At 47.8% G+C, this 24,582-nt stretch overlaps 10 protein-coding genes across 10 annotated transcripts; 4 read left to right on the forward strand and 6 right to left on the reverse strand.

Annotated features, from left to right (window-relative positions):
- Positions 1-1,348: 1,348 nt before the first annotated feature.
- Positions 1,349-7,042, forward strand: N7503_010702 (uncharacterized protein; the record flags this gene model as incomplete). The annotated part of the gene is made up of 3 exons (XM_057070248.1): positions 1,349-1,415; positions 1,626-3,188; positions 3,252-7,042. 3 exons carry the CDS (start codon positions 1,349-1,351, stop codon positions 7,040-7,042), a joined length of 5,421 nt encoding a protein of 1,806 aa, XP_056916859.1.
- A 300-nt stretch (positions 7,043-7,342) lies between these two features.
- Positions 7,343-7,682, reverse strand: N7503_010703 (uncharacterized protein). Its single transcript, XM_057070249.1, has 2 exons — positions 7,508-7,682; positions 7,343-7,450 (listed from the first exon to the last, which is right to left on the reverse strand). The coding sequence occupies exons 1-2, from the start codon at positions 7,599-7,601 to the stop codon at positions 7,350-7,352; spliced, it is 195 nt and encodes a 64-aa protein (XP_056916860.1). The 5' UTR covers positions 7,602-7,682; the 3' UTR covers positions 7,343-7,349.
- A 505-nt stretch (positions 7,683-8,187) lies between these two features.
- N7503_010704 (ubiquitin-conjugating enzyme E2) lies at positions 8,188-9,096 on the reverse strand (the record flags this gene model as incomplete). Its single annotated transcript, XM_057070250.1, has 1 exon — positions 8,188-9,096. One exon carries the CDS (start codon positions 9,094-9,096, stop codon positions 8,188-8,190), a length of 909 nt encoding a protein of 302 aa, XP_056916861.1.
- Positions 9,097-9,567: 471 nt separating this feature from the next.
- On the reverse strand, positions 9,568-10,770 carry N7503_010705 (DHHC family palmitoyltransferase; the record flags this gene model as incomplete). The annotated part of the gene is made up of 1 exon (XM_057070251.1): positions 9,568-10,770. One exon carries the CDS (start codon positions 10,768-10,770, stop codon positions 9,568-9,570), a length of 1,203 nt encoding a protein of 400 aa, XP_056916862.1.
- Positions 10,771-11,848: 1,078 nt separating this feature from the next.
- On the reverse strand, positions 11,849-13,503 carry N7503_010706 (rhomboid family membrane protein; the record flags this gene model as incomplete). The annotated part of the gene is made up of 3 exons (XM_057070252.1): positions 11,849-11,911; positions 11,966-12,987; positions 13,041-13,503. The coding sequence occupies 3 exons, from the start codon at positions 13,501-13,503 to the stop codon at positions 11,849-11,851; spliced, it is 1,548 nt and encodes a 515-aa protein (XP_056916863.1).
- Positions 13,504-14,417: 914 nt separating this feature from the next.
- Positions 14,418-14,822, reverse strand: N7503_010707 (serine palmitoyltransferase small subunit family protein; the record flags this gene model as incomplete). Its single annotated transcript, XM_057070253.1, has 1 exon — positions 14,418-14,822. The coding sequence occupies one exon, from the start codon at positions 14,820-14,822 to the stop codon at positions 14,418-14,420; it is 405 nt and encodes a 134-aa protein (XP_056916864.1).
- A 1,110-nt stretch (positions 14,823-15,932) lies between these two features.
- Positions 15,933-16,439, reverse strand: N7503_010708 (GFA family protein; the record flags this gene model as incomplete). Its single annotated transcript, XM_057070254.1, has 2 exons — positions 16,185-16,439; positions 15,933-16,116 (listed from the first exon to the last, which is right to left on the reverse strand). The coding sequence occupies exons 1-2, from the start codon at positions 16,421-16,423 to the stop codon at positions 15,933-15,935; spliced, it is 423 nt and encodes a 140-aa protein (XP_056916865.1). The 5' UTR covers positions 16,424-16,439.
- Positions 16,440-17,991: 1,552 nt separating this feature from the next.
- On the forward strand, positions 17,992-19,936 carry N7503_010709 (class I adenylate-forming enzyme family protein; the record flags this gene model as incomplete). Its single annotated transcript, XM_057070255.1, has 5 exons — positions 17,992-18,316; positions 18,377-19,107; positions 19,160-19,254; positions 19,308-19,429; positions 19,485-19,936. The coding sequence occupies 5 exons, from the start codon at positions 17,992-17,994 to the stop codon at positions 19,934-19,936; spliced, it is 1,725 nt and encodes a 574-aa protein (XP_056916866.1).
- Positions 19,937-20,953: 1,017 nt separating this feature from the next.
- Positions 20,954-21,931, forward strand: N7503_010710 (sulfotransferase family protein; the record flags this gene model as incomplete). The annotated part of the gene is made up of 3 exons (XM_057070256.1): positions 20,954-21,077; positions 21,146-21,425; positions 21,478-21,931. 3 exons carry the CDS (start codon positions 20,954-20,956, stop codon positions 21,929-21,931), a joined length of 858 nt encoding a protein of 285 aa, XP_056916867.1.
- Positions 21,932-23,097: 1,166 nt separating this feature from the next.
- Positions 23,098-24,453, forward strand: N7503_010711 (TauD/TfdA family dioxygenase; the record flags this gene model as incomplete). The annotated part of the gene is made up of 4 exons (XM_057070257.1): positions 23,098-23,347; positions 23,406-23,883; positions 23,940-24,245; positions 24,297-24,453. 4 exons carry the CDS (start codon positions 23,098-23,100, stop codon positions 24,451-24,453), a joined length of 1,191 nt encoding a protein of 396 aa, XP_056916868.1.
- Positions 24,454-24,582: the final 129 nt, after the last annotated feature.

Consider the following 24,582-nt stretch of genomic DNA (forward strand, 5'->3'; position numbering starts at 1 on the left):
GAATTCCAGGGGGTGTGTTGTGTTTCTTATCGGTATAGATTGTGGTGGACTTAGGACATGGTGAGTTCGATTGAAAGGAATTCCGAGTTGGAACCTGATTCAGGGGATAAGAGAAGAATAAAGAAAAAGGTAGGATGATCAAGTTAAAACGAGATTTTTAGTTTGAAGGCGCAGTGCCGGAAACGACGGAGTTATACGGGTACATCCGTCCACATACAAATTGACGTGTAGACGGAGGTACCTGACGTAAGTTGTGCTCGTGATGTCATGTATTGAAGGGGATATTTTGACGCTGACTTGCATGATTTCTATTATTGTTCTTTCTTTGCTCTTTTCAATTCCGGTAAACAGTATATCCATATGACTTTTAATTAATATTTGGCCTATCCAGTGTTTCCAGTGGTGCGTGGTCTTGTAGACCTTTGTGCTAGCTTGTATTTGGTCCTATCATAACCGGTCGATTTGACCTCGGAGGATGAAAACAGGCCACTCGTGTATAACTATGTAATAGTGCGCACCCTGAAAGAAGTGGGGGGTGCGTTATCCCTTGGCAAGGCGCATGAGAAAACAGGAAATCCGGATGCTTGGGACTTTGCGTCCGAGTTAGCTCGGGTGCCGATCCCAGCCAAACAATCCGGTCGATCTTCCGGTCCAGCCCAAGTTTGTTTACTCTAGACAAATGCTCAGCAATGCACTAATTCCTACAGTATAACATATCTTACAGTAGCATCCGAAGCATTGGAACAAACGAAGATGCACTGCAATAAGGTGTTTTTAGTCGCCGCCCAATCTTATACCCAAGTATATCTGACTCAGCGGGTCAGACACCTCAAAAGCTCCAACTCTATACTGCAGGATCTTCCAGTCTAAATTTTAAGGTAGAATATGCCGTACACCCGAGTATTTCAAGGGTCTCTAAGGTTTCTGTGCTATCTGACGACCGAGATGCCAACGTGAAACAGATAATGGCAAGGCTTATCCACAACCGAGATATTTGCACACATGGAAAATACAGGAGAAATTAAACGATACCAATCCCTTAAAATATATTAAGGAAAGGAAAGCATATCTAGGCGAAAGCAGCAACACATGATGCGAGCCCAAATCTCGTCATTGGTAGTGGAGTAAACGGTTTTCCTGCCTGAATAACAGGGTGTCAAACGGCTGGTCACATGGAGATAGGAAAGTTTTTTTTTTTTTTTCTGATAAGAGCAAATTCCCAAGTGGCGCACGTTCGATTCGCAGTCTCTGCTTCGAATTCCATCCCTCTTTTCCCCTCGACTGCACAACTGTATCCCATACAGACTCACTCTCTTCTATTCATGATCCGAACTAATATGGACTGATCATGGCACCCAGCTTACAGGAGCTGATTGCTTTCTTGCTGAACGAGGTCGCGCTATGCGGTAACCAAGGTGCGTATAGCTCTGCCTCTCAGACCCACTTTACTCAGCATGGCTCTATCCTTTATCCGGACTGGCATCGGTCTATAGAACCCCCACAGTCTTTGTAGGGCCTCAGTGATACTTGCGATGATCTTTTACATTATACACTTGCCATTGTTCTCTCTTGATAGATATGGGCAATTCAATTGCAACTATGACATGCAACTAACTCATCTGCAGGCGCGACCTTGCTGGATGTCTTAAACTACATTGATATCTTCTATCGCAATTCACCGCAGAATGAATCTGGGCGCCGCCAGCTCGTGGACCGTCGTTTTCAAAACAAGGTCTGGTCATGGCTGACACGCAATCCCGAGGTATCCGTGGGTTTAGGCAACAAGTGGAATCATCTCAGCTTGGACGAAATTGAAAAGCTTGATCTACCTGCTCGCAACTCCCAAAACGAAGTCGAAGGGGAAACTGAAAATGGCAGAGAAAATTCTGCATCATCTGCTGCCTCAAAAGTCCGTGTCTTCGTTTCTAAAGAGAGGACCTGGTATGCAGTTGCCGGTCACGAACCTGATGACAACAAGCTTCCCGCATCAGAGTTTTTGTTATTATCCATCATAGCTACTCGCAAATCAGAGGGCATTCCGCAGACGGAATTGGTCAAAATCAGTGGCCAAGACAAACGATCGGTGCCGAAAAGAACAGACGCATTGGCCGCCAAAGGATACATCGAGAAGCGTGCTGTTCATGTCAAAGCGGCACGCACAAGTCTGCTGACTCTTCGTCGATTTATAAATGTGCCAACTGCTCAGCCCAGTAGTGAAAACACAACCGAGGCAAAGCCGATGATAGATTTCGATGATTTTACGAAACAACTGTTCGATGCTCTCAGAGAGAATGATAACACCATCACTCGGAATGATCTGAAGAAAGTGTTAGGATTTGAGGACCTCTGGAGATCGAGAATTCTCTCCCGTACCGTTCGCAAGTATGAAAAAATCGGAGTCTTGAAGCGAGTGAGGGTGAAGTCGCAGTACAATCTGATGCACCCTTGCATAATGCTGATGCGAGAACCCACACCGAAGGACTTCGAAAAGTTCTTTGAGTTCAGCAGACATGGGTTTAAAAGAAACGAAGACAATCCAGCAGATTTGGATGAAGACGTGGACTTGGAGGCTGATGCTTCAGAGCAGAACATGGCCGACTCTGGAGAAGGCGACTCTCAAGTCAAGAATGAGCGTGTCGTTGCGTCTGGACGTATTGTACCCATCTGGACACCTGATCGCGTTTTGAGCAACCAGCTATTTGACATCATTGACAAAGCGGGCACGTCTGGAATAACCAATGATCTTATCAATCGGACTTGCTTTGGAATCTTTTACAAGCGACCATCTGAAAACATGGTCCATCGTCTGACCGACTGCTGGCAAATTTCCCAGCCTCCTCACCTTCGGCACCTTGCACTTGTCCGTGATTCCGATGTGCACAAAACCATTATTCACTACGTTCATTATTCGGCGAGAAATTTCGCGACGAAGGTCATCGAGGGTACCGCATTTTGGGAGGCTGTCCAATTCCCAGTCAAGAATCACAAGTCCTTGAAGACCGCGCTCCCCCGAGTTGATGCACCCGCTGAACTTGACCAATATGGACTTCCTCACAACAACATACCCGTGGGCATGATGAAAAATGGGAACGTCAGCTTATTTGAGGGTCTTGCAAGCTGCAAGCCGGCGGACTACAGCCTTACGCGCAAGGACCCTATGAGTGTCCTCCAGGCGGATGGTTCATACCGTAAGTATTCATATTCCTTTTTTCTTCAGTTCTTTTGAGCTCACTAACAGCAAATCCATGCAGGGGTTCAACCCGGCCACTCAGTCCCTCTAGAGGGCCTGCAACGATCAGGAGTAAAGCTGAACAACGGAAAGGGCCGCCCTAGGGGCCGCCCGAGCAAGGCTACATCGAAAAGGATAAAGAGGGAGTCTTCGGTCGTCTCAGTTCCTGATGATAGCGACATAGTTATGGAGGACAACCCCCCAGTGCCTCTACATTGGGACAAATCCCAAAGCCAAAAGAAACGGGAAAAATACCAAGGCATGTCCAAGAAAGAGCGATTCGAAGCAATGGGCTGGGATGAGACATGGACCGAATACAACGCTCTTGTCATGGAAAAACCCACGCCTGGAATCTATGTTACGCCTCATGGAAAGCGCAGACCTGCGGGGAAGAAGCAGGGTCGTCCGAAAACGAGCCGAATTGCAATCTTCAAATCTCCAAGGCTTTCCACTTTGCCCTGGTTCTGCAAAGACGATAATGATTCAGACTATGGGGAAACGGGCGCGGGAGTAGCGATGACTCCGACAGCCGCTGCCACCCCTAGAATGATGACCGAGGAACCTGCATCACGTCAACCAAGCGAGACAATGGAGTCTACACCAAGTCGGCCGAGAAAGGGCAAGCGAGCCCATCCGATTGCGGACCCCTCTGACTCGTTAGCCCCATCAGAAAGTGCTACTACAGCCAAAGGCACCAGAGGAAGACCCAGAAAGCAGGCTCGCATTCGTGGGCCCCGAGACGATAGCCAGGCTGATCAGGTTGCCTCTAAGTCTCCGGGGCCTAGCAATGGACAGACTACCATTGACTTGACCCCGGAAGATGCCAACGTGACGAAACCATTGAATGGTGTGGCCGCCGCAAGCCGAAGCCAGAGCGCTACTCGACCTGCAGAAAGTACAAATACTTTGGAAACCACCATGGGCCCACCTCCTGCCCGATTGGTCACACCAAAGCCACAAACCTCCACAGTGCACCTCATCCCCATGCACGGCACGCCCGTAAGCGGGAAGAGTGAGAATCCAAAGGTACACGGTTCAGCTAATCGAGGTGGATCTATACCATTCTTGCGCAGAAGAATTGTTATGGACATCGTCGAAAAGGCCGGTGGGGCATACCCTGGTGGTGGTGAGCTCTGGTACCCATTCACGACTGCATGGATGAAAATGAACCACAAGGAGAAACCGGATATGCGAACCGTGAAGACAACGATCAAATATTTGGTCGATGCCGGCCAACTTCAGCAATTGACATTCAGTGGCAGAGATGGCAGAGGCACGATGGTAACAAAAACCATTTTGAGGAAGCCAGAAATGTCACCAGATGATCCTTTGATTAAGGACTTACAAGTCCAGCTACTGGCTCGTGACCGCAATCCTAAGAATTCCTTCTCACCTCACATTGAAACGAGCCAAACAATCTCGCGAAACGGCGGTAGTTTTGGTCCGAATGGCGTGGGTGGCCAAAAGTTCCGCAGGTTCTCATTGCCTACTGTATCTGATGCTACCGTTCATCTCCATTCAAAGCCTGCTTCCGTTCTCATACAAGAGAAGAAACGACGCGTAGCGGTACATAAGAAGTTGATGAGAAGGATGCTCAACGAGGGAGAGTCTGATACTGATTCAGAAGATGACTTGGAGCTGTATGAGGACAATTTTGACCCGAGATTCCAAGTTCACCGACTCATGAGGTTCCCGCCTCAATTGGATCAAGGTTCTGAAAATAATGGAACATACATCTACCGCCCCATGACAGGTGGTGACATGGTGCCGACTATGTCCATGTTTAGAATCAGAAATCACCCATTCGGCAAGACGAGACGGCTTCCGAGAATCATTTCCAGCATGGAAGCGATGAAGATGTTGATGAACCCAGGTCAAATTCTCCATGGTTCTACACATACATTTGCTACGGGATCTATCAAACGTAGCTGGGGAGGAGGAAAACACGCTACGTTTGCAGATACCCGTGTTAGCAGGAACTTCAATTTCGCCGATGCTATCCAGGAACTGACCAGCCTGGCACACCAATCCGATGACTGGATAGGGCCGATGGGGCCCAGCACAACAGACGCCCGAAGATTCGCGTTCAGAATGGACAAGATCTTGGAATGGGAGCTCGAAAACGATGGGCTGGCTGATTCGAAACTCGACGATCATCTTTTTATTACGCACACTGTCGACAAAGGTTTTATCGAAAGCCCAATCAACGGCCCAATTTGCTTTGAGATGGACCAGCCTGTACGATCTGCCAAATCTCGCAAATTGCGCATGCTGACCCGAGGGTTTTATGCCCGTCGTCAACGTCGCCGCAAGCTCGAGCTCGGCCAGGCAAATGGGCCCAGCTTGGATCGGAATCGCAAAACTGGACAAGGAAACTTTCCTCCACGGCGCCGGACTTTCAAACCACTTCCTGAAGGGGTGATTCGGAGATACATGGTCGCCATTACCGCTGTTCGAACACTGGCTGGTGGACTCGAGGGAAAGATTGTCGATTGGGACCTTGTCCCTCTTGCCTTCCCCAACAGCGATCCGGAGTTCGTGCTGCACCATGGTAAATCGATTCTCGGCCGGAACCGGACAGAAATCCATAAGATGCAACGCGATTTCCAGGAGCGATATCTCCAGGCTTATGAGAAGAAACAGGTGCCTCCAATTGACTATAACAATCTAGCAGGGTACAATTGGCCGGCCGTGGTCGAGTGGGCGAGCATTGAGCTCGACTTTTCTACATCTGAAAAAGCTCCCACTCTCCCTGCAACTCGCGAGCAATTTGACAGCATGTTCGAGCTGCGCGAAGAACCCGTCACCACTGCCGAGGAAGCGCATGTCACGACAGGATCTCTCACGGTCGCCAACAAAAAGCGTCTCTTAAGTCGCATACCATTTGTCGTCGAACAACCTCGCATCGCCACTCCAATAACCCCCAGACCAGACGCCCAGAAGCTTGAAATCGCGAAGACATGGGTTCGTGCCAATATCATGACACCGACAGATCGATACAATGCTGCTGCGGCCACCGAAACCCTAGCTCCATTTGGGGAATCCCTTCTCGCCTCTGCGACGCAATCCCTGATGACTGACCGCATCATTTGCAACGCAAACCGCGGCCGTGTCACCCCAGGCCGCAACTACATGCCACACGACGTCTTCCTCCAAACCATGGAACGTCGTCGTGCCATCGACAGCGACCAGCTCGCACGTGCAGCCGAATTCAAAATGAAAGTGCTCGACCCAGCTCTCAAGACCGAAGGGACCTTCAAAATCAACTACCACGCTGGCGACGGTGACGCCCTAGCCGTAGACGAACTCTTCGCACACGGTCAAGTCGAACTGATCCCACTCAACCTGATCCGCGACAAGTACGGTCTCATAGATGGTACATATCTCACCCGACAAATGGATAAAAGCCGCCTGCGCTTCGAAATGGAGGTGCGTCCGCTCCCGAAGTACGTGTACGGGAACCCCATTCACGATATCGTGCATGATACGCCGCCTCCACTCCCACCTGCGTCGCGCCATATGCCGCTCTGGTTCGACATCCATGGCTGTTTGATGCAAGATTGGTGGTACAGATCTATTGCAGCGGTCATGGGTTGTCTCGTTATTCGACCTGGTGTGTCGATTGAGAGTATTACTTTTATGATCAAGCCTGGTTTGATGAAATGGGAGATTGAGCTCCTACTGGAAGATTGGTTGCTTAAGGTGGGTCTCGTGGAGAAGTCAGGGACTCCGGATCGACCTTGCTGGAGTGTGAAGGAGTGGTGGTGGATGGCTCTGGGAGTGGAGACGGTCAGCCCCGGCCCAGTTCTGTAAGAGAAAAAAAAAAAAAAAAAAAAAAAGAAGAAAAGGGCTTTCTTCATATGTATCATCATCTGCAATTCACACTGAATAGTTCTGACATGTACATCAATTCCAATAAAAATCATATCCATTCAATTTACTCATTTTAGTAGGCATTTACAGTAAGACGAGAAGGTGTTGACATAACCAAATGAGATAAATCATAACTTGCTCCATGCATAACCGATCTATGAAAACAGAAACAGAAAAAAAGAACAGCTAGCACCAATTCCACATTCCGAAGCCCGCTCCGAAGCTCTTGTTTGTGTATACAAGCCCCTTAGTTGGGGATGCAAACACCGTCGTTCCACTCAGTGGCACCAACGCATTGCCATCCGTCGCAGCAAGCAACACCGCCGGTCTGGCAAGCGACCTTGTAGTCTGCAAAAGAGAAGTCAGCTATCTAAACCTCGTCACATAGATACTTGATATACTAACTGCCAACACAGGTGCGCTTCTCAAAGGCATCGGGGTAGGGGGAGGCGGCGGCAACGGCGGCCAGGGTAGCAATGATGATGGTGGTGAACTGCATTTTGATTGAAGTTGGTTGATCGGGAGATCGGTTGATTGATTGTAGATTGTAGATTGGAGTGGATTGGATTGAATTGGATTGGATTGAGTTGATGAATGGTTTTAAATTTTCGAGGAAAACAACAGCTATTTATGCTTCAAGTGAGCCATCAAGAAGTTTCCTATTCAGTCTATCTGGCTATGAAATTGCCTCCTTGTCTATACATTTCCCAGATAGCTCTGTGATGTTTCAAGATCCATCAACGCCACCATATCTTGGCGTTGTTAGACCGAAATACGAGGATCCACTTAACCACCTTCAGTAGGCGGTGGGAGATCTGACATCTACGCTTTTACCAAAATAGGATGCAAGTGTACATCATCATTCCCTAAGTTGGGTGCTTTTTAACATAAGCATGCCGATCTTCATATCAAATGAATTTGTTTGTCTAACCATCTGCATACTGGATAGAGTAATTGCGACTATAACAATCCGAAAAATAGGTAAAAATAAACTATGTACAGTCCAAACACCGTTTGCTATCCCGATTCCGTGAACGCCGAGCTGTATGTATGAATGTAGTAAAGAAAGAAGCCCAGTCCTGCCACTAGAGATCCTCTACGTCCAATGTCTGACGTAAGATCAAGATGATCAAGGCGAAAACAACGACCACAATTGCTCTGTCTAGCCACGGGCTGTTCGCCGGCTCCGAGGCCTGTGTGATTGTTGCAGTTGCGGGTACAGGTCGAGGTTGAAGAGCTGTAGATGACTGAGCTGGCACTGCCGACGAAGAAGAAGCAGCAGGCGTGGATTGTGTAGCTTCGACCGGCGCAGCTACCTGTGGCTGTATTTGTGATTCCGATTGCAACGGCGCAGAAGTTGTTGCTGTCGTCGAAGCGACAGGCTCAGCCTGCCTCTCCACATCCGCAGTTGCATCAGCAGGTCCAGCCTGCTGTTCCCCATTTCCAAATGAACCATTACCGTCAAACCCTTCAACATCAACCTCAACCCCCTTCTCTACACAAATTCCCCACCAATCCTTCATAGCATCCCCATTACTAACCCCACACTCCCGACAAGCCCACTGCGGACTAACCCTCGCATATTCGCGCCTTAACTCTGCACTTCCCTCAACACCACCCACCTGCCCTTTACTTTCGCTGCTGAAGATCTCCGACCGGATCGCTAGTAATGCTGTCCTCACGCCCCAGGCTGGTTGCCACGTTTCCTCATGGTGGCCGGAGATACTGAGACAGATCTCGCGATTGACCTCGAAACGGCCGGATGGGGTTAAGAAGCGGAATGAGGGTGGTCGGAGTGGATATGTTGGTGGGAAGGTTATGCGGCCATGGTAGAGGCCACCTGCGTAGGGGGTTGGTGTGGGGGGACCGGCGAGGGTGAAGTGCCAATCGTGGAGGTTGGTGTCGCTGATTGGAGCGGCTGTGAAGTAAGGGCTTGGGTTCTTGTAAAGGTCTGTTGATTCTTTGAGGAGGCGTTTTGTAGAGGGGCTAGTCATTGTCTTTTCTTTGTCTTTGTCTCTGTAGATTGCGATGTTGCGGAGATGTTGGGTATGATAAGATGATAGTGCTAGTTGATTAGATTGAGTTGGCGATCCTTTATAGACCACGTGACTACAGGCCAGACATTGAACTTGAGTAAACACCGACATTATATGAGCCTCTTGTAGGTACATGGAGTTTTTGCTTTGCCCAAACAATTGGAATGACTGAGATGACCATCCTTTCCCCGTAAAAGCTGAATTTCCAGTCTTAGATAAACATCAAGTCATGGACATTAAATTTGATTCCAACCATATACAAAAAGCTTGAAATATATCGCAGGTACTGCACATGTGCTAGTAATACACGAGAAACCCATGAAAATGCCACTGGCCTCCGGTTCGCTTTGTCGCTGAAACGCCAAAATAATGCTATCAACCGTAAAGCATGGGATATAGATTCCTACCAAGTCAAGAATGAGTCGAAAATCATTCCCAATCACGCCACTCATCCGTATCCCGCGCACGCGCAGGACGAGCTGCAGCCTCCGGATCTAAAAGTCCATTGCTTTCAACATCGGGCTCATCTTCGAAGTCGCTATCGCCTGGCCGAGGGCGGGGTGATGCGGGCGCGAGCGTCTGCATCGAAACGCTAGTTGGTGGACGTTCGTGTGCCTCTTGGCGATTGCGGTTAGCGATCCAGCTGGGCTGGGCTGGGGACACGCTGGTACCTGTACCGGCGTTCATGTTGTCGGTGCCAGCGCCAGCGCCAGCTCCGCCAATCCAGGCGTGGCTATTATTCATGTTTCGTTGGTATAGATCGCGGAGATATTGCTGTTCATCACGCGCCTCCTGTGCACGGCGGAGACGGAGGCGTTCGCGGGCTTCGAGGAAACGGGGACTAGGTTCCCAGCGCCAGCCGTCGCCAGTGGTTGTGCAGACGGGAATAGCCCAGAGGAGGGGACGGTCGCCAAAGAGGTGTAGAAGATTTCGGCGCCAGCCGTGGTCGAATGCGCTAGGTGTTTTCTCGCTGTCCTCCTCGTTGAGATACTGCTGGTACCGGTCGTGTTCGCGCTGACGCTCCATGTCCGCGTATGAGCGGGAGAGAGCCTGCTGGGCTGGGGAGAGGTTGTTAGGGTTGTTTTGCAGGTCTGCATGGTGGACGTTCGGTCCTTGGCCTGGACCATAGGGCGCGGGTGAGAGGCGCTCTTCGCCTTCTTCCGCACGGGTCACACCCGGAATGGCATTGGCGTGCGCATCAATGATCTGGTTCCCGTATCCCTGGAGCCGGTGGGCGAAAGTTTCCTCTGACGCGTCGCCATTGAAGCCGTTGGGTCCAGACTCATTGTCGAATCGCTGTCGTTCAAGTGCTTTGCGTAGCGGTGAAACATACCGCGTCTTCTCCAGACACTCGATGGTGGTAGTTCCGCGCACTGCGAGACTAATATGCCAGGCGGTAAATCCAGTCAAAACTAGGCCGATGATTCCACCAAGAATGGCTAGTAGGACTACGTTGACTGGCAGGAAGTTGTCCATGTACACCGTATCGTCGAGGACTTCCTGCCAGGTCCACGTGCCCGCCACACCGAAGCATACCCAACAGAACAGCGAGGTGTAGATCAGAAAAAGGAGAAAAGCTTTGTAATTATGTAGCCCGACGCAAGTTGCTAGCCAGGGACAGTGGTGGTCCATCTTGAGCACACACCGCTTGCACGTTGAGCAGTGATGCGCGCGGTCAGGTTTTGGACACTGACATTTCTTACAGTATCGCGACCCTCCCGTAGAGCTGACAGTGTACGACGTGAATTCCGGATATACGGACTCGGTGACAGGGAGCGCACTGTAATTGTGTCGGTCATTCCCTCGGCGCGTTGACAACGGGGACCCAGGATCGGTGAAGACGGCAATCGAATATGAAGCATTAAGAGCGACGTATAAAAGAAGTCCGAGGAAACTACTGGGTAAACCTGCACAACGCGAGAAAACTGTCAGCTACATTCAACCGAACACTCTGCCCAAAACCTCGGGATATCCGAGCTGACTCTCAAGGGTCATTTGTCAAAGCATACCGATCCATTTACTCTTCGATCCTTTGAACCCAAGACTGGCCTCCACGTAAACTGCCCATGTCGTAATTCCATATACAAATGCAAGCGGGAAACAGCTGGCGGCTGCACAGCAGTATCGCTCACAGCGGAGCATCCAAGCCCGTGAGCTCCGTTTTGGCCATGAAGGCGAGGTCGGAGGGGACGAGGCTAGGGTGGCCATGACTAATGCTGGATGGCGCGGACGCTAAGAGGAGAGGGAGGGCATTTGTGTTGATAGAGCTTCGAATTTGCTGTCAAAAAACAGACCTGCATAGTCGAGTGAACGACTGGTAGGTTGGGTGTTTGAAGTTCCGGCCTTGTCGGATGGCTACTTAGTGACGACTGCGTAAGCGGCCCTGACTCAGCCACGTTGCACTCAGCCACTTGTATTTTTAGGTTATGCGGAGTCCCGTGAGGCGGAAGTGGATATTGGTTCCTGGAGACCTATGCCTGTAGAACTCGAATTTGGAACTCAAGGTTTTGGTTGTATGTTATTTGTGGGTTGCACATTTGGTGACTGGTGGCGCGATGCTATGTGTGCGATAACTATAGACTTCTCGAAGCAACCTGCGCAAGTACTATCGTCACGAATCTATAATTTTCAAGTTCTTTATTTACAGTTCTCAGATTTGACGGAATACATAAATAGACGCCTTATGCAATAGACAAAAAAATATAGGCGTCTACGAGCTACCGGACGTGCTTGTAAGCTGTAGGGTGCCCTCCTTGCACCAACCATGAACGGGCTGTAGAAACAAAATTAGCAAATATTCATACCAATGATAGATGGAATCACATACCAGACAGCTCAAACGGTAGCACCAAGAGCAGTTCGAAGAGGGGTATTTGTAGAAATCAATAATAAGCAGAATAAATCCAACCAGCACAGCAACAAGAGCGCCAGCGCGGACTAGCCACCATGCCCACCAGAGAGGCTTCCGGCCTTTGAAGAACGCCAACGGACCCTTGGGTTCACCGGCGTTATCACTGTTTGATGCGACCTTCTTGCCCTTGTTCTTGAAGAAGTCTGCAAGCGAGGTGGTCTTCCTGCCCTCAACGGCCTCAGGGCCAGCACCGCCAGACATGGCAACATAAGGCTGGCGCGCTAGGCCAATGCGTTCCCGAAGGGCATTGGGAGATCGCAGGATAGTCAAGCCCAGGGCGAGACCCATGATGAAACCACCAATGTGGGAGAAGTTGTCGAGACCGGGGAGAAGACCAAGCACAAATGAAATGGCTACACCCAGAATCATGATGAGGAGCTCCACCCAGGGAGACGGGCGATTGGGCCAGTCGTAAAGCAAGTCGAGTAGCTGGAGAGCAAGAATGCCGAACAGGGCACCTGAGCAACCGTCACTAGCCTCCAACTGGGCGGCGTAATTTCCACCCAGTACGAATCCGAAAATACCACTGGCAAAGTAGATCAGGGTGTATCTCCACATTCCAATCATACGCTCCATTTCCGCACCCATGGTCATCTGGACTATCAAATTGCATCCAATGTGAAGGAATCCGGCGTGGATGAACATGGGGACGATGAAGCGCCACCACTGGTTCGGAGCGGGCGTATCGTCAAGAGAGCCATAGGCATGGTTATTAGGGACTCCATTAAAGCCGCAGGCCTCGGAGAGAGTGCACTCAGATGAACTTGTCGTGGCGTTCGGACACGGGAAATAAATTGTTTCATTGGCGTTTTGAATTCCGGGAATATTCTTCATGCAGGGGTCGTAACGGGCGCCCATCCAGATCTGAACATAAGATGAGGGACCAATCATCGGATTAAACGAAGGTTTCGTTTCGATAGGTGATCCAGTGAATTGGGCTAGAGACAAATTAGCTATTTAACGTAGTTTCAGACAAGCCGCGGTCACTCACCAGCCTTAACTAGTTCCACAATGAACACAATGACTTGAACCAGTGTTAGAGTCCAGGTCACATATGCAGGTTTCTTCTGAAAGAAACCCTTCTTCTTCCGCTTGTTCTGTCCCCGTCGAGAGTCCTCCAGGGCCCCTGGTGATGCGGGCGGGTATTGAGTTTGTTGATGCATCCACTCCGGATTATTCCCGAACTGTGTTTGAGCTTTCAATGGGATGTTCTCTGCGTAGTGATCGCCTTCTCCGACTCGTCCGGCTGTGTGGTAAGCACCATTGTCTGATGCAAAAGATTGTTGACTCTCGCGATTGTGATAGGGGGCGGAAGGGTCGTCACGGTTAGAGAGGTTGGGGGCGTAGCCATATCCGGGGGCGGAAGAAGTGGCATGGTCTAGTTTTCCAGGATTGGCCTGCTCGTAGCTAGGTGGACTGGGGATATTGGAGTGATAGTATTCGTTGGCGGCCATGGTGGGCTAAATGCCGAAGTTTGGCGGGTTGCAGCGATCGGGGACCCTAGTCGTAGATATCGTGACAGCGCTTACAGAAGAAGTCGAAGGGAGTGATCGAGAGCCCTAGAAGTGAAAGGGCAATTAAAAGAGAGTTGTGGAAGATTGACTTCCAAAGGTAGAGATTTGAGTATGTTGAAAGAGAGAAGGCAGTCACATTAATCAGGTCAAAAAGTTATTTTTGGGCGATCAACACAGCCGCGCGTATCGTCATCTCCGTATCGCGGTCTATGCCCTTGGCACTTAAGACAAGATCTCATTTGCTACGGAGACCCATCAATGTATTATTTCCCTTGGCAACGGGATTGAGGTCTGTTTTGGCTCCAGACCGTGTCTTCTCTACTGTTTTGCAAATATGCTGTCCCGTTACGCACGCAATCTGAGCCGCAGTGCCAAGCGCGCGCTATGTAAGCCTTGCGCCACAGACTAGAATGAAGATTACGTACTAGAAAAAGATAGGTTTGAACATTTGACATTATGTATTTAGGACGAGTAGTAATAATAATCTGTGGGCCGCTTTAAAGTAGCCCCCTTGCCCGTGCGCATGCCCGGGGAAGAAAAGGAAAGGATTGAGCGTGGATTTATATGTAGTGCTCGGGTATTGTCGATCGCCGCTAAAAATAAGGGTGCATACCGTGTCTATAGGGCGAAGGTCGTGTGACAAAGGATGTGGTATATGCCACGAATGCCAGAGGAAAAGGGCGAAGATGGTGTGCACAATGGATGCCCCTCTGAGAGGGCAATGGAAGAATCGAAACCGCCAAATCGGAAGAATAAAAAAGCAAGTTGAATCCACAACAGTCAGCCAGGTGTATACGGGTATATACAAGGAGGCGATGCCGCTTGGTGAGCAAAGGCCTGTCACAAGGCGACGGTTAGGCAACTGATGAAGGCGACATATACTTCCCGTGCTTGTCAATGATCACCGGTACCCTGACTCCTGCGTCGCTGTGGCCGGTAAGTAGCCACACCAGACGAGTGAGCTTGTGGTACAGTATTGACGGGAAGTAGAAAGCTAGTGCCCATAACAACAGCCCCAAGACAGTCAACACAATGATGTTGGTGACACACTTCTCAGCCCATGTCATCACGTAAAGACCAAAAGTCACCTCGTATCGGTAGTATCCAAGTCGGACGCAGTCGACCAAGCGCTGGAAGGGGTTACGCCGCCGTTTGTGTAAGACGTTTGGCTTGCCGGTGAACAGTTTTTGCATCGCCGAGGTATGGGGGATGTGTGTCGGTATCGACGTGGTATATACGGTTTGCGTCTCGGTCGCCATGACTGTTGGATTCTGATCTTCGCAGATCCCAGATATCGCGGGGAGTCTCCAAGCTGAAAGGATGTATATGGGGTTTCTTCTGATGCAGGTCTCTCCTTGGTATTTGATGTATTCCCTTTTCGGCTTGTCCTTTCAAGCAACACCTCAAAAGGTCAGGCAAAAGACGGTTTGGGTGTAAAGGTATAGGATATGAACTGGTCTATTTAAGCCACTGCTCAAGGGTGGATTCAGCTGCAGAATGATAAAGTTGCACAGATGAAACAGGCGAGTCTTATGGAGAGAAGAAAGGACGATTCCAACAGGATGTATAGAGAAGGATATAGAAGAAGTCCAGAGATGAGGAAAGTACTAGGTGCAAGTATGCATCGGAACAATCGGCATGTGTTTTACGTAACCCCCTCCCCAATTTCAGGTTTTGCAGCCCTATTAATGGGACTAGAGCTACAGCATCGCCGTGTTGAATTAAATATGACATTGGAATATCTATTGCTCAAAATTCATGACCTGATCCTCAAAGTTCGTGTAAAGTCCTGACGAAGTATATGATCAAAGCGGATCGCGCCTCCGGGGGGCACAACCATGGTCGGTGCGCAATGGACTAGTGTAATGTGGCAGTACAAGTATTTACTCAGGGACAATCACTGAGAGGGAATTCTTCATTACTTTTCGAAATCAGCTATATACCTTTTCATTCTTCCATCTTGAATCCCGAGCAAAGGACCGGTATGCGCTAGTCCTATGGAAACCTACTCCCAGTCCGCCTCCCAGACCGCTTGCTCAGCCAGTAAAAGGAATCTTACAATGTGATCCCGATCATTAGACCATGTAATTTATACTACTGCCCTACAAATTCGATCCCTTCCATTTTGCTTAACGACTACTCTTATCACTATCAAAATGTCTTCACTAAGAGTTTACGGAAGCCCAATATTACCGTCATGACTCCTAGGCTTCCTACTTCGAAGCTTGATTTCTTTCGTGACTCAATAGATACCTAGACTTTCACCACGTCTCAGGTGGCCGCCGAAGCCGAATGCAGCAAAGCCATGATCATCAATATTCGTAGAAACCCGAGTCAAATTCAATTGCAATAACTTCTAGAAGAATAGTTCAGTACTTAGCCTGATCCTGCTCATGCGCCATGGTCTTATCGTTGATTGGCGCGAACACCCAGGCATTTTCAATCTTACGGTTGACGTGCAGGATTTCCATGGGATTCATATTCCTCGTATTAACGCCGAAGTTAGCTGCACCACCGTCTGGCATCTTTTCTTCAAATGGCCACCAATAGCATCTACATTTAGGTGAAGGATATTAGCTTATCTATAGATTCCCATAGATAATGAGCCGATCGAGACTTACACGCATCCACAATTCTCACAGGAATTGAATGACTTCTCTCGATCTCCCCAAACGTACTGAGAGAGTTTGGCGCCTTCTTTTAGGTCAAATTTGATTTCATTCACTTTATAGTACGCCCAAGCGGCTGCGTAGCGCCGACAGATTGTACATTGACATTCGTTGATTTCCTCTGGTTGATAAGGCACGATCACGGTGATGGCGCCACAATGGCAGGTGGATTTGAGGGATTTGTCCGCCATCTTGATCGCAAGTATAGAATAAAGTAAAATGGAGTAGAAAGTTGTTTAAGTTAGGCATATGGACTAAGAACCTAGTGATTCTTCAATAAGTAGTACGCAAAGGCGAGAACTAGGCTATACATGGGAAGAATGAGGGGCAAGACACAAAACGTGGCTGACGTGAGAGGGAAGCTACTATCGTCCACCACTAAGCGGGCCACACGAGCGAGCGGGCTACCCTATAACAGTATAGTATATCTAATAAACCATAACTTGATATTTTGACAACGATCAGCCCAATCTATACCAAAGCCTTCTGACTGACTATCTAGGATAGAAATAGCCCGGTCTGCAAAATTACCTTGAAAAACCCTGCACAGGTGAAACATAGGCATTTCAAATTCAAATAGATCTTTCACTTAATCACCGATTAAATCCCAAAGATATACTACTGGTAGGCCTTAAAAAGACTAACCGCGTACAAGGAAGATTTTTGGGTTGTTGAGATATCAAGGTTGAATTATATCGCGTTTACTATATGGTACAGGGTGTCGCTCGTGTGGCCCACTCGGTGGTTAGCGGGCCAACATTTGGTAGATCTGGCAAGTTTTACAAAACAATTCTGGATGGATCCATATAGTATTACAGTGATATGTCAATGAATCGTATATGGCGATACAATCATGACAATGACAGTATTGCCGGAGATACGAGGCGGTAAAGGTGGTTAGCGTGTCCCGGAATCCTTTTCCGGTAGTCAAGCAGTAAGAGTATGGCGGTACAGCTGATTTCGAACACTACTGTATGATCATAAAGATTGACTTGTTGAAATAAATGATAGGTATGGTGTGAGATTTCAAGTGCACCTATAATCTAATAGAGTCTTGGAATTACCTCCACTTACTTTAATATAGTACTGTAGCGATAGCTAGTAAATTGGTTCCTGGTACCTGGTGCCTGGACAGGTACAATCTATGACGTAGTATAGCAAACGAGAAGATGTGACTGATAGAGGTAACTTTGGATTTTCCAGTCCAGTTTGACGCTCACCCCTTGCCTTTTATTGCGCTTAAATATGGGCGCAGATTCATTCTCTTGCGATCGTTGAAGAACTGCAGAATCTGACTCAGAACTCTGACCATACCTATGCCACGATTCCGGTTCGTTCCACCTCAAGATCTGACAGAGCCTGCTGTAGAGCAAGGCCTATCATTCTGTCTTTCCTCCTTTTTCTTTCTTTTTTTTTTAATTTTTTTTTTTTACTTCCGTTTTTTTATTTTCTTTCTGGCTCCTGAATCATTGACTTCCCAATGCTGCTTTGCCGGAGTTTAGGAGTTTCTATCCAAGGGTGCAAAAGTCAAACTTTTTTTGAAGCGCAATCCTACAGTCAAGACTTGCTTCTATTGTGTGTCGCTTTTCCGAGCTTATCTGGAGAGGTAGGGGGGATACAGTAGCAGAGAGGCGTCAAGGCAAGGAGATGACACGAGTAGCGGTGTGACATGTCAATCCCAGTAACAACATGAACAAGACATGTTCTACATTTAAGCATAGATACTTCACAATCTGTTTTGGAACCCCAATTTCTGAAGATGGTTGGTCTGAATAACCAGTGCCTGTTCCCGCAAAGATTTCCAAATGATCCTATCTTCACTCAGCTTCAGAAGCTTAGTCACACATTTTCTGGAGTGATAATTCATGACGACTATGGCATCGATACAGACTACAGAACTCTTGTTGCGGATGTAACATATCTGAGAGCGCTTTTGAGGGAGAAGGTTCCACGCGACTGGCTCGACAACAGAGGCTTCCTCAAGAGCAATGCGGGCTCCATAGGAATCATGACAGCCAGCTGTCACCATCTCGTAGTGGGCTTCCTTGCTACTGCTGCACTTGGGGGAAAGTTTGTACCACTACGTAGGTTTCAATTTGGTCCTAGGCATACATTTACACCCTATGCTGATTCATGATTTGTAGCAATTAATCCAAAGCAGGAGAATTTTGTCTATATGATTGACAAAGCCAATGTCAGAGTCATCTTAATCGACAGCAGTGTGCCGGAAGAGCCGTCGGACATTCAAGAACTGCTTGGTAATGGAAATGGGCCAGTTCAGATGCTCTCCATTGAGCGATCAAACCCAAACATGTATTCAGACATGGAGATAGACGAAGATACCACCATTGCTGCAAAAGAGACCGCCCTGATATTGTTTACCTCCGGCTCGACTGGACGCCCCAAAGCCGCCGCTATTCCGCGGTCACGGCTATATTTCAAAATCCGCATGGATCCCGACGAGCTCTATCTCATGTATCGACCACTGCACTGGGTAGGAACCGTGTTACCGCCCATAGGCCTTGTCTTGCAGGGAGGAAGAGCTCGATCCCTCAAATCAGGCGCTTATGCCGCGGAAATTTGGAAAGTTCTGAAAGAAGGAACTATAACAGGGATGTTTATCTCTCCTGTCTATGCAAAGACGCTGCAAGAGCACTATGAGGCCAATATTCGTCATTTGTCGGCTGAGGAACATGATCACTATGTTCACGGAGCTTCTAATTTGCGGAGGGTAATCACAAGTGGCTCTGTGATGGATCCCTCTGCAGTTGAATTTTGGAAAAGCCTCACCAATATGCCGCTTGTCGCACGATATGCTTCGACTGAGACTGGAGTCTCTGTTTTTGCTACCTCTCCAGGTGATCCATGGGTGGATGTACGTGTGTTCCTCTTATATAATGAGTAGGCTTTGCTGACGGTTTTCTTAGAGATGCCTCGGGGAGCTTGTAAACAAGGCTTCCATCAAACTGTCTGACGGGGATGAAGGTCATCTTTCTGTCAAGATGCCGGGAATGTTCACACAGTGAGAACCTTTTCATATATTTTTGCTATGATTTACCCTTTAACATGGCCCAGCTACGTCGGCGACGAAGAAGCAACAAAAGCTGCTTTTGATGAAGAAGGATTTTTCCGAACGGGGGATATAGTTCGTCGAGTAGGAAACAAATACTTCTTTCAGGGTCGAGCCTCATCCGACTGTGAGTATTACCACACAATGAGGTCTTCATATGAACAAGGCTCATGCTTGTCTAGGGATTCGATATTCGCTTTACAAAGTCACGGTATCAGAAGTCGAGAAAGAACTCAAAGCCCTGCCCTACATATCCGAGGCCTATGTACTTCCGATTATGGACTATGAGGTGAGAGAGTTAGTCGGGGCAATCGTTCGTCTTCGGGGTAGCAGCAACTACCCAGGACAGGAAAGTGGACATCGGAACCCCGACATCAACCTTTGCAAGATCCGTCAGGACCTTTCCTCCAAGTTGGAGATTTACAAGTTGCCCACAATTCTACGAATCCTACGGGAGGGTGAAGAGGTTCCACTCTCTGTTTCGTCGAAAGTTTTGAAACCTAAACTACGTGAGATGTACTTCAGGCTATCGGGTTACCGGCCTAAGAATTACTCGGAACCGGGTGTGGAGTTTTGGGAGAAAGGTGTCGATCTGAAATATATTCATAATGCGGGTGGCTTTGCGTCGTGTTGAGATGGTATGATAATTTTACTATCGGCGTTGTGATTTGAATGTCTCCAATGTCAGTAAGTCATAGATGCGCCAAAAATAATGCGCGGCTTGCAAGGGGTGAAGGAAAAAGAGGGGTGAGGGTCAATACTCGAAAATAACGTCTTCCTTGGTATATTCTATCGGAAGGTTGGCTGAGTGCAATTGAATTCCATGACCAGTCATACGCTATTATAGGACAAAACTGAGTACAGGTCTCCTACATTCCAGGATCTGCAACCCCAAAGCTGCACGATGAAGCGAAAGTAAACTGCAGCAGATCGCCATCTCCGTGAAAGTCAAAAGAATAAACAAATAGAGAACCAAAAATTGGACAAATTTACGAGCCAGGGGAGTTTAACAGGAGAACATAGAACCGTATTGTGCGACTATTGCTCAAATATTGTAGTCATTTTTTCGAAAGAGCAGCAAGCTTGAAATTGCCAGAGCTTTGTGTACTAATTCAAAGATCGTAACAATGTTGGAGGACAGAAGAGATTGGAAGAACCTTGGAACCCTTGCGGTATGGTATGTAGCCAAGAAATTGTATCTCCATCAAAATATGTATGGAGATATATATACCCACTGTACGTGGCACTTGATCGGCATCCTAATACGAGCCAGAACCTTAATATAGCATGAAAATACCCGAGGGATCTCCTTGCAGTTCTATTCACAGTTTGTGATTCCCGACCATAAAAAGCAATTGTGCTATGTTACTGCGCCTTACTTGATGCATATCAAATAGTCACCGCCACTCTCTTCAGGTGAAACAATGCGTGGATAGGTTGATAAGACTGTAAAATGTACCAAGAAGCGAGTCTGAGCATGAAAAAGGAAATGGAATGCTGTGGTAGTCATATGTGTCATGTGTTGCATAAAGCGATAAATTTGTCTCATCGATATTGAGTTTATATATGCCTCGAAGCCATTGGCAGAGACATCCATCACTTCGGTAGAATCTCAGTCTTTGCCTTGATTGTATTCTTCCTTGTCGCCAGGATGGAGATTTTTCTCGATGCCATTCGCCGAAACAGGAATTCGACCTATATTGACCGTCGATACAGTACTCGGGAGGTGCCCATGAAGGTCATCATGCTTGGATTCCCTCGTACAGGCACGGTTTGTAAGTGCTCACCACCAACATATTTAAGTCCTCGGTTGCGACTCAGCTGACCAATACTGCTTTCATAGCCTTGACGAGTGCACTCAAATTCCTCGGATTCCAGCACGCTTACCATGGCCGAGATGCTTTGACCATCAATCCTCGAGACTGCGAGCTATGGTGGGAAGCATTGCAGGCAAAATACGAAGGGAAAGGAAAAGAATTTGGTCGCAAGGAATTCGATCAGCTACTGGGTCATTGCCAGGTTGTCTCTGATGTTCCCGCAATTTGCTTTGCCGAAGAGCTTATCGCAGCATACCCGGATGCCAAAGTCATTCTGACCGTAAGAGACGTGAACGAATGGCAAGCGTAAGTAAAATTGAAGGAATGTTTGGACTATTAGAAGTAACGAGGCTTTTAGGTCGGTGAGAAAATCAATGTTGCGACAAGTCGACGACCCATTGGCGCTTCCGATGCTTCTCTTAGATCATATTCTCTTCATGCCATGGCGCTGGGTTCGGCCAGTATTCCTCAAGTCCCGACGAGTGCTGTGGGGTAATGATTTCGAGAAGAATGGGAAGAAAGCCTTTGAAGACCACTACAAGAAAATTCAAGCCATAGTGCCACCAGAGAAACTGCTCCTTTACCATGTCAAAGAAGGATGGGAACCTCTCTGCAAGTTTCTCGATGTCCCAATCCCTGAGAGGCCAATGATGAAAACAAATAACTTCAGAGTTTTCAACCAAGCATTTGTGGCAAAGAAGGTGTATCATTTTACACAGTACGCTTGGAGAATTATTGAAATTTCTGCATTTACGTCGCTATTCATAATCCTCTGGCTATTTTACCAAGGTGGACCAATGCCTTGGCATTGAATGGTCTTTAAGGGAAACAGCCATCGATATTACACATAGAGTGAAAATCATATTTCCTGTTGTCTTCTTAAAATTCTGGGTTTATAATACATAGCCAAAGCTTTCCCAAACCCGATTGAAGGTACAGTAGAAGCCACACGGGATCGATGCCTCACCTGACATAGAACATTCCACTATATGTCCCAACAATGGGCTTGTCTGAGTCCTTGGCAGATCCTCGTATTTGCTTCATACATATGATCTACCGTTTTACCTGGGAGACCTCTTCACCGCCGAGGACAAATAGCCCTGTCAATCCAACAGGGGGTGTTATTGGCCCATCATTCGGTAATTTTGTCCCAGAAAAGCCTTTTCAGCACATCTCACAAACTTAGAAGCCCAAATCTTAGATCACACTCAAATTGTCTCAGATAAGGCACGATCTGATCCTTCAACACACATGCCTCATTTGCCAATATTTAGATATGCACATCGCACTTATGTGCTGCGTTAGGGCCACAGGTGCATGTGTCTCCCTGCTTGGAACATGTATTATACTGTTTACCTGCTGTACTGTGCTATTAAATCAGTGCCCGGAAATCGTCATCCGACGATCGGCTGGATAAGCCAGAATATGTAACATGTAACATTCAATCTGAATTAATGAATCCATCATCACCTCATGTAAAATTAGTCCTGCAGGGTACCACATACTACGTTGTGTATCCAGACCAGCTTCATGACATTGTATCTTACAGTGCCTTTACATGACCAGGTGCCAGGGTCTCAGATATGAAGCAGCGGTGTGGTTATCATCGCAAACGCTCTCATCTCTCACTGTTGTTCAGTCGAGGTTTGTTGTATCAGACTGATGACCACTACTTTTGCTATTGCTTAGCGTTGTTTCAAGGTATCCGTAGTTATGTGAAATTGAATCAGAGATCTGGAATCTAGTACGCATTCAAGCTTCATACTTTCATAGTACTAGTATGATTGACATCACATAGATCATCGTTTTCCTATTTGATTATGCTGCAGAAAAGATGCGGTGTAGCGAAATGCCATATCTGCCGCGAATTGAACCTTGTTGAATATAGAAACTTTTATATGTAAAGCATGCCGTTGTTCTGAGGACCCCGGTCAAGATCCTTCAACGCAACACCATACTTTGCACTAAGAAGGCCAACATGACAGTTACGTTGCAGCCCCAACAACCAGATATCGACAATGAGCCGATCCGACAAAAATGGCTAGACCGCACAGCGCGTCGACTCAGAAATGAAAATCTGAGCAGAGAGCTACCTACAGGCTTTCCCAAAAGACTTTTTTCTGGTTTGGTATGGGATGGCCAATCGTTGCCAGCCATCTATGACTGGACATATCACCTGAGCTCTGAAGATCTGGAGGAGATCAAGCAGGCCGTGGCCTACTTTCGTGGTAGGGCTTTATCATCAAGCCAATAAGTTTCCGAGCACTTGCTAAGTACCATTCATAGGTCTTGATAAACCTCTGGGTCACATTGGCCCCGATACCTTCCCTCTACCAAACCTTCATGATAAGTTGCGGGATGTCTCAAATGAAGTCCACAATGGCCATGGATTCAAGATAGTTCGTGGTATCCCTGTTGATGAGTTCTCGCGCGAGGAAAATATTATCATTTATGCTGGCATTTCCTCTCATGTCGCATCTGAACGCGGCCGTCAAGTCGTCATCAGGCCGTCTCAAAAGGTACTCACTCACGTGAAAGATCTTGTCGGCCCATCGGAAACCAAGAAAGCCCGTATTGCAACATGGTCCTCCGATCGACTGAACTTCCATACTGACATTGGAGACATCATATCCCTGTTTTGTCTTGAAACAGCTGCTGAGGGAGGAAGCAGTCAATTGGCCAGTAGCTGGCAGATTTACAATGAGTTGGCAGTCACAAGGCCCGACTTGATCGAGACATTGGCGGGAGATTGGCCACATGACACGTGAGTATAGACACAGGGAGCCTTCTCATCAATTTCATCTATTAACATTCTAATAGACACGGTGCTAAGCCGGGGGGCTGTAAAATGTTCCCAGTCCTCCATTATCAACCTGCAACTGGCTCAGCTCCTGAAAGGGTCATCGTCCATGTTATACGCCGCGACTTTACTGGAACCCCTGACGCACCAAGATCAACAAATATTCCTCCAATTACTGAGGCTCAAGCAGAGGCTTTGGACGCCCTCCATTTCTTGGGCGAAAAGCATCAGGTCCGTCTTGACTTCAAAAAAGGCGACATTCAATACGTCAATAATTTTAGCATCATTCATTCTAGAGAGTCATTCAGAGATACACCAGGACAACAGTGAGTACAGAACCTATTATGATCCTACTCAATATGTACTGATGATACAAGGCGTCATCTCCTGAGGTTATGGCTACGTGACCCTGAGAATGCATGGGAGATACCGGGCCCTTTCAAAGAGCGACTTGGAATCGTTTACAACAACGTGGACAAAGATACGCAGGAGTTCCCATTGGAAGCCGAAGGCGATAACAAACTTCGTAGCTAGATGACCATCCAGGTCAATTGGACTATCCAGTTCGGACATGATGATCATAATATTGGGGTGCAAGTGAAAACGCAGAGTCAAAGATTCCGAGGATCATCGCGCTTTGGAATGCGTTGCCGAGGTCATGTG

This window comes from Penicillium pulvis (genome assembly GCF_028828015.1).
Source record: "Penicillium pulvis strain IBT 33274 chromosome Unknown scaffold_8_segment0_segment0, whole genome shotgun sequence".
Lineage (NCBI taxonomy): Eukaryota > Fungi > Ascomycota > Eurotiomycetes > Eurotiales > Aspergillaceae > Penicillium > Penicillium pulvis.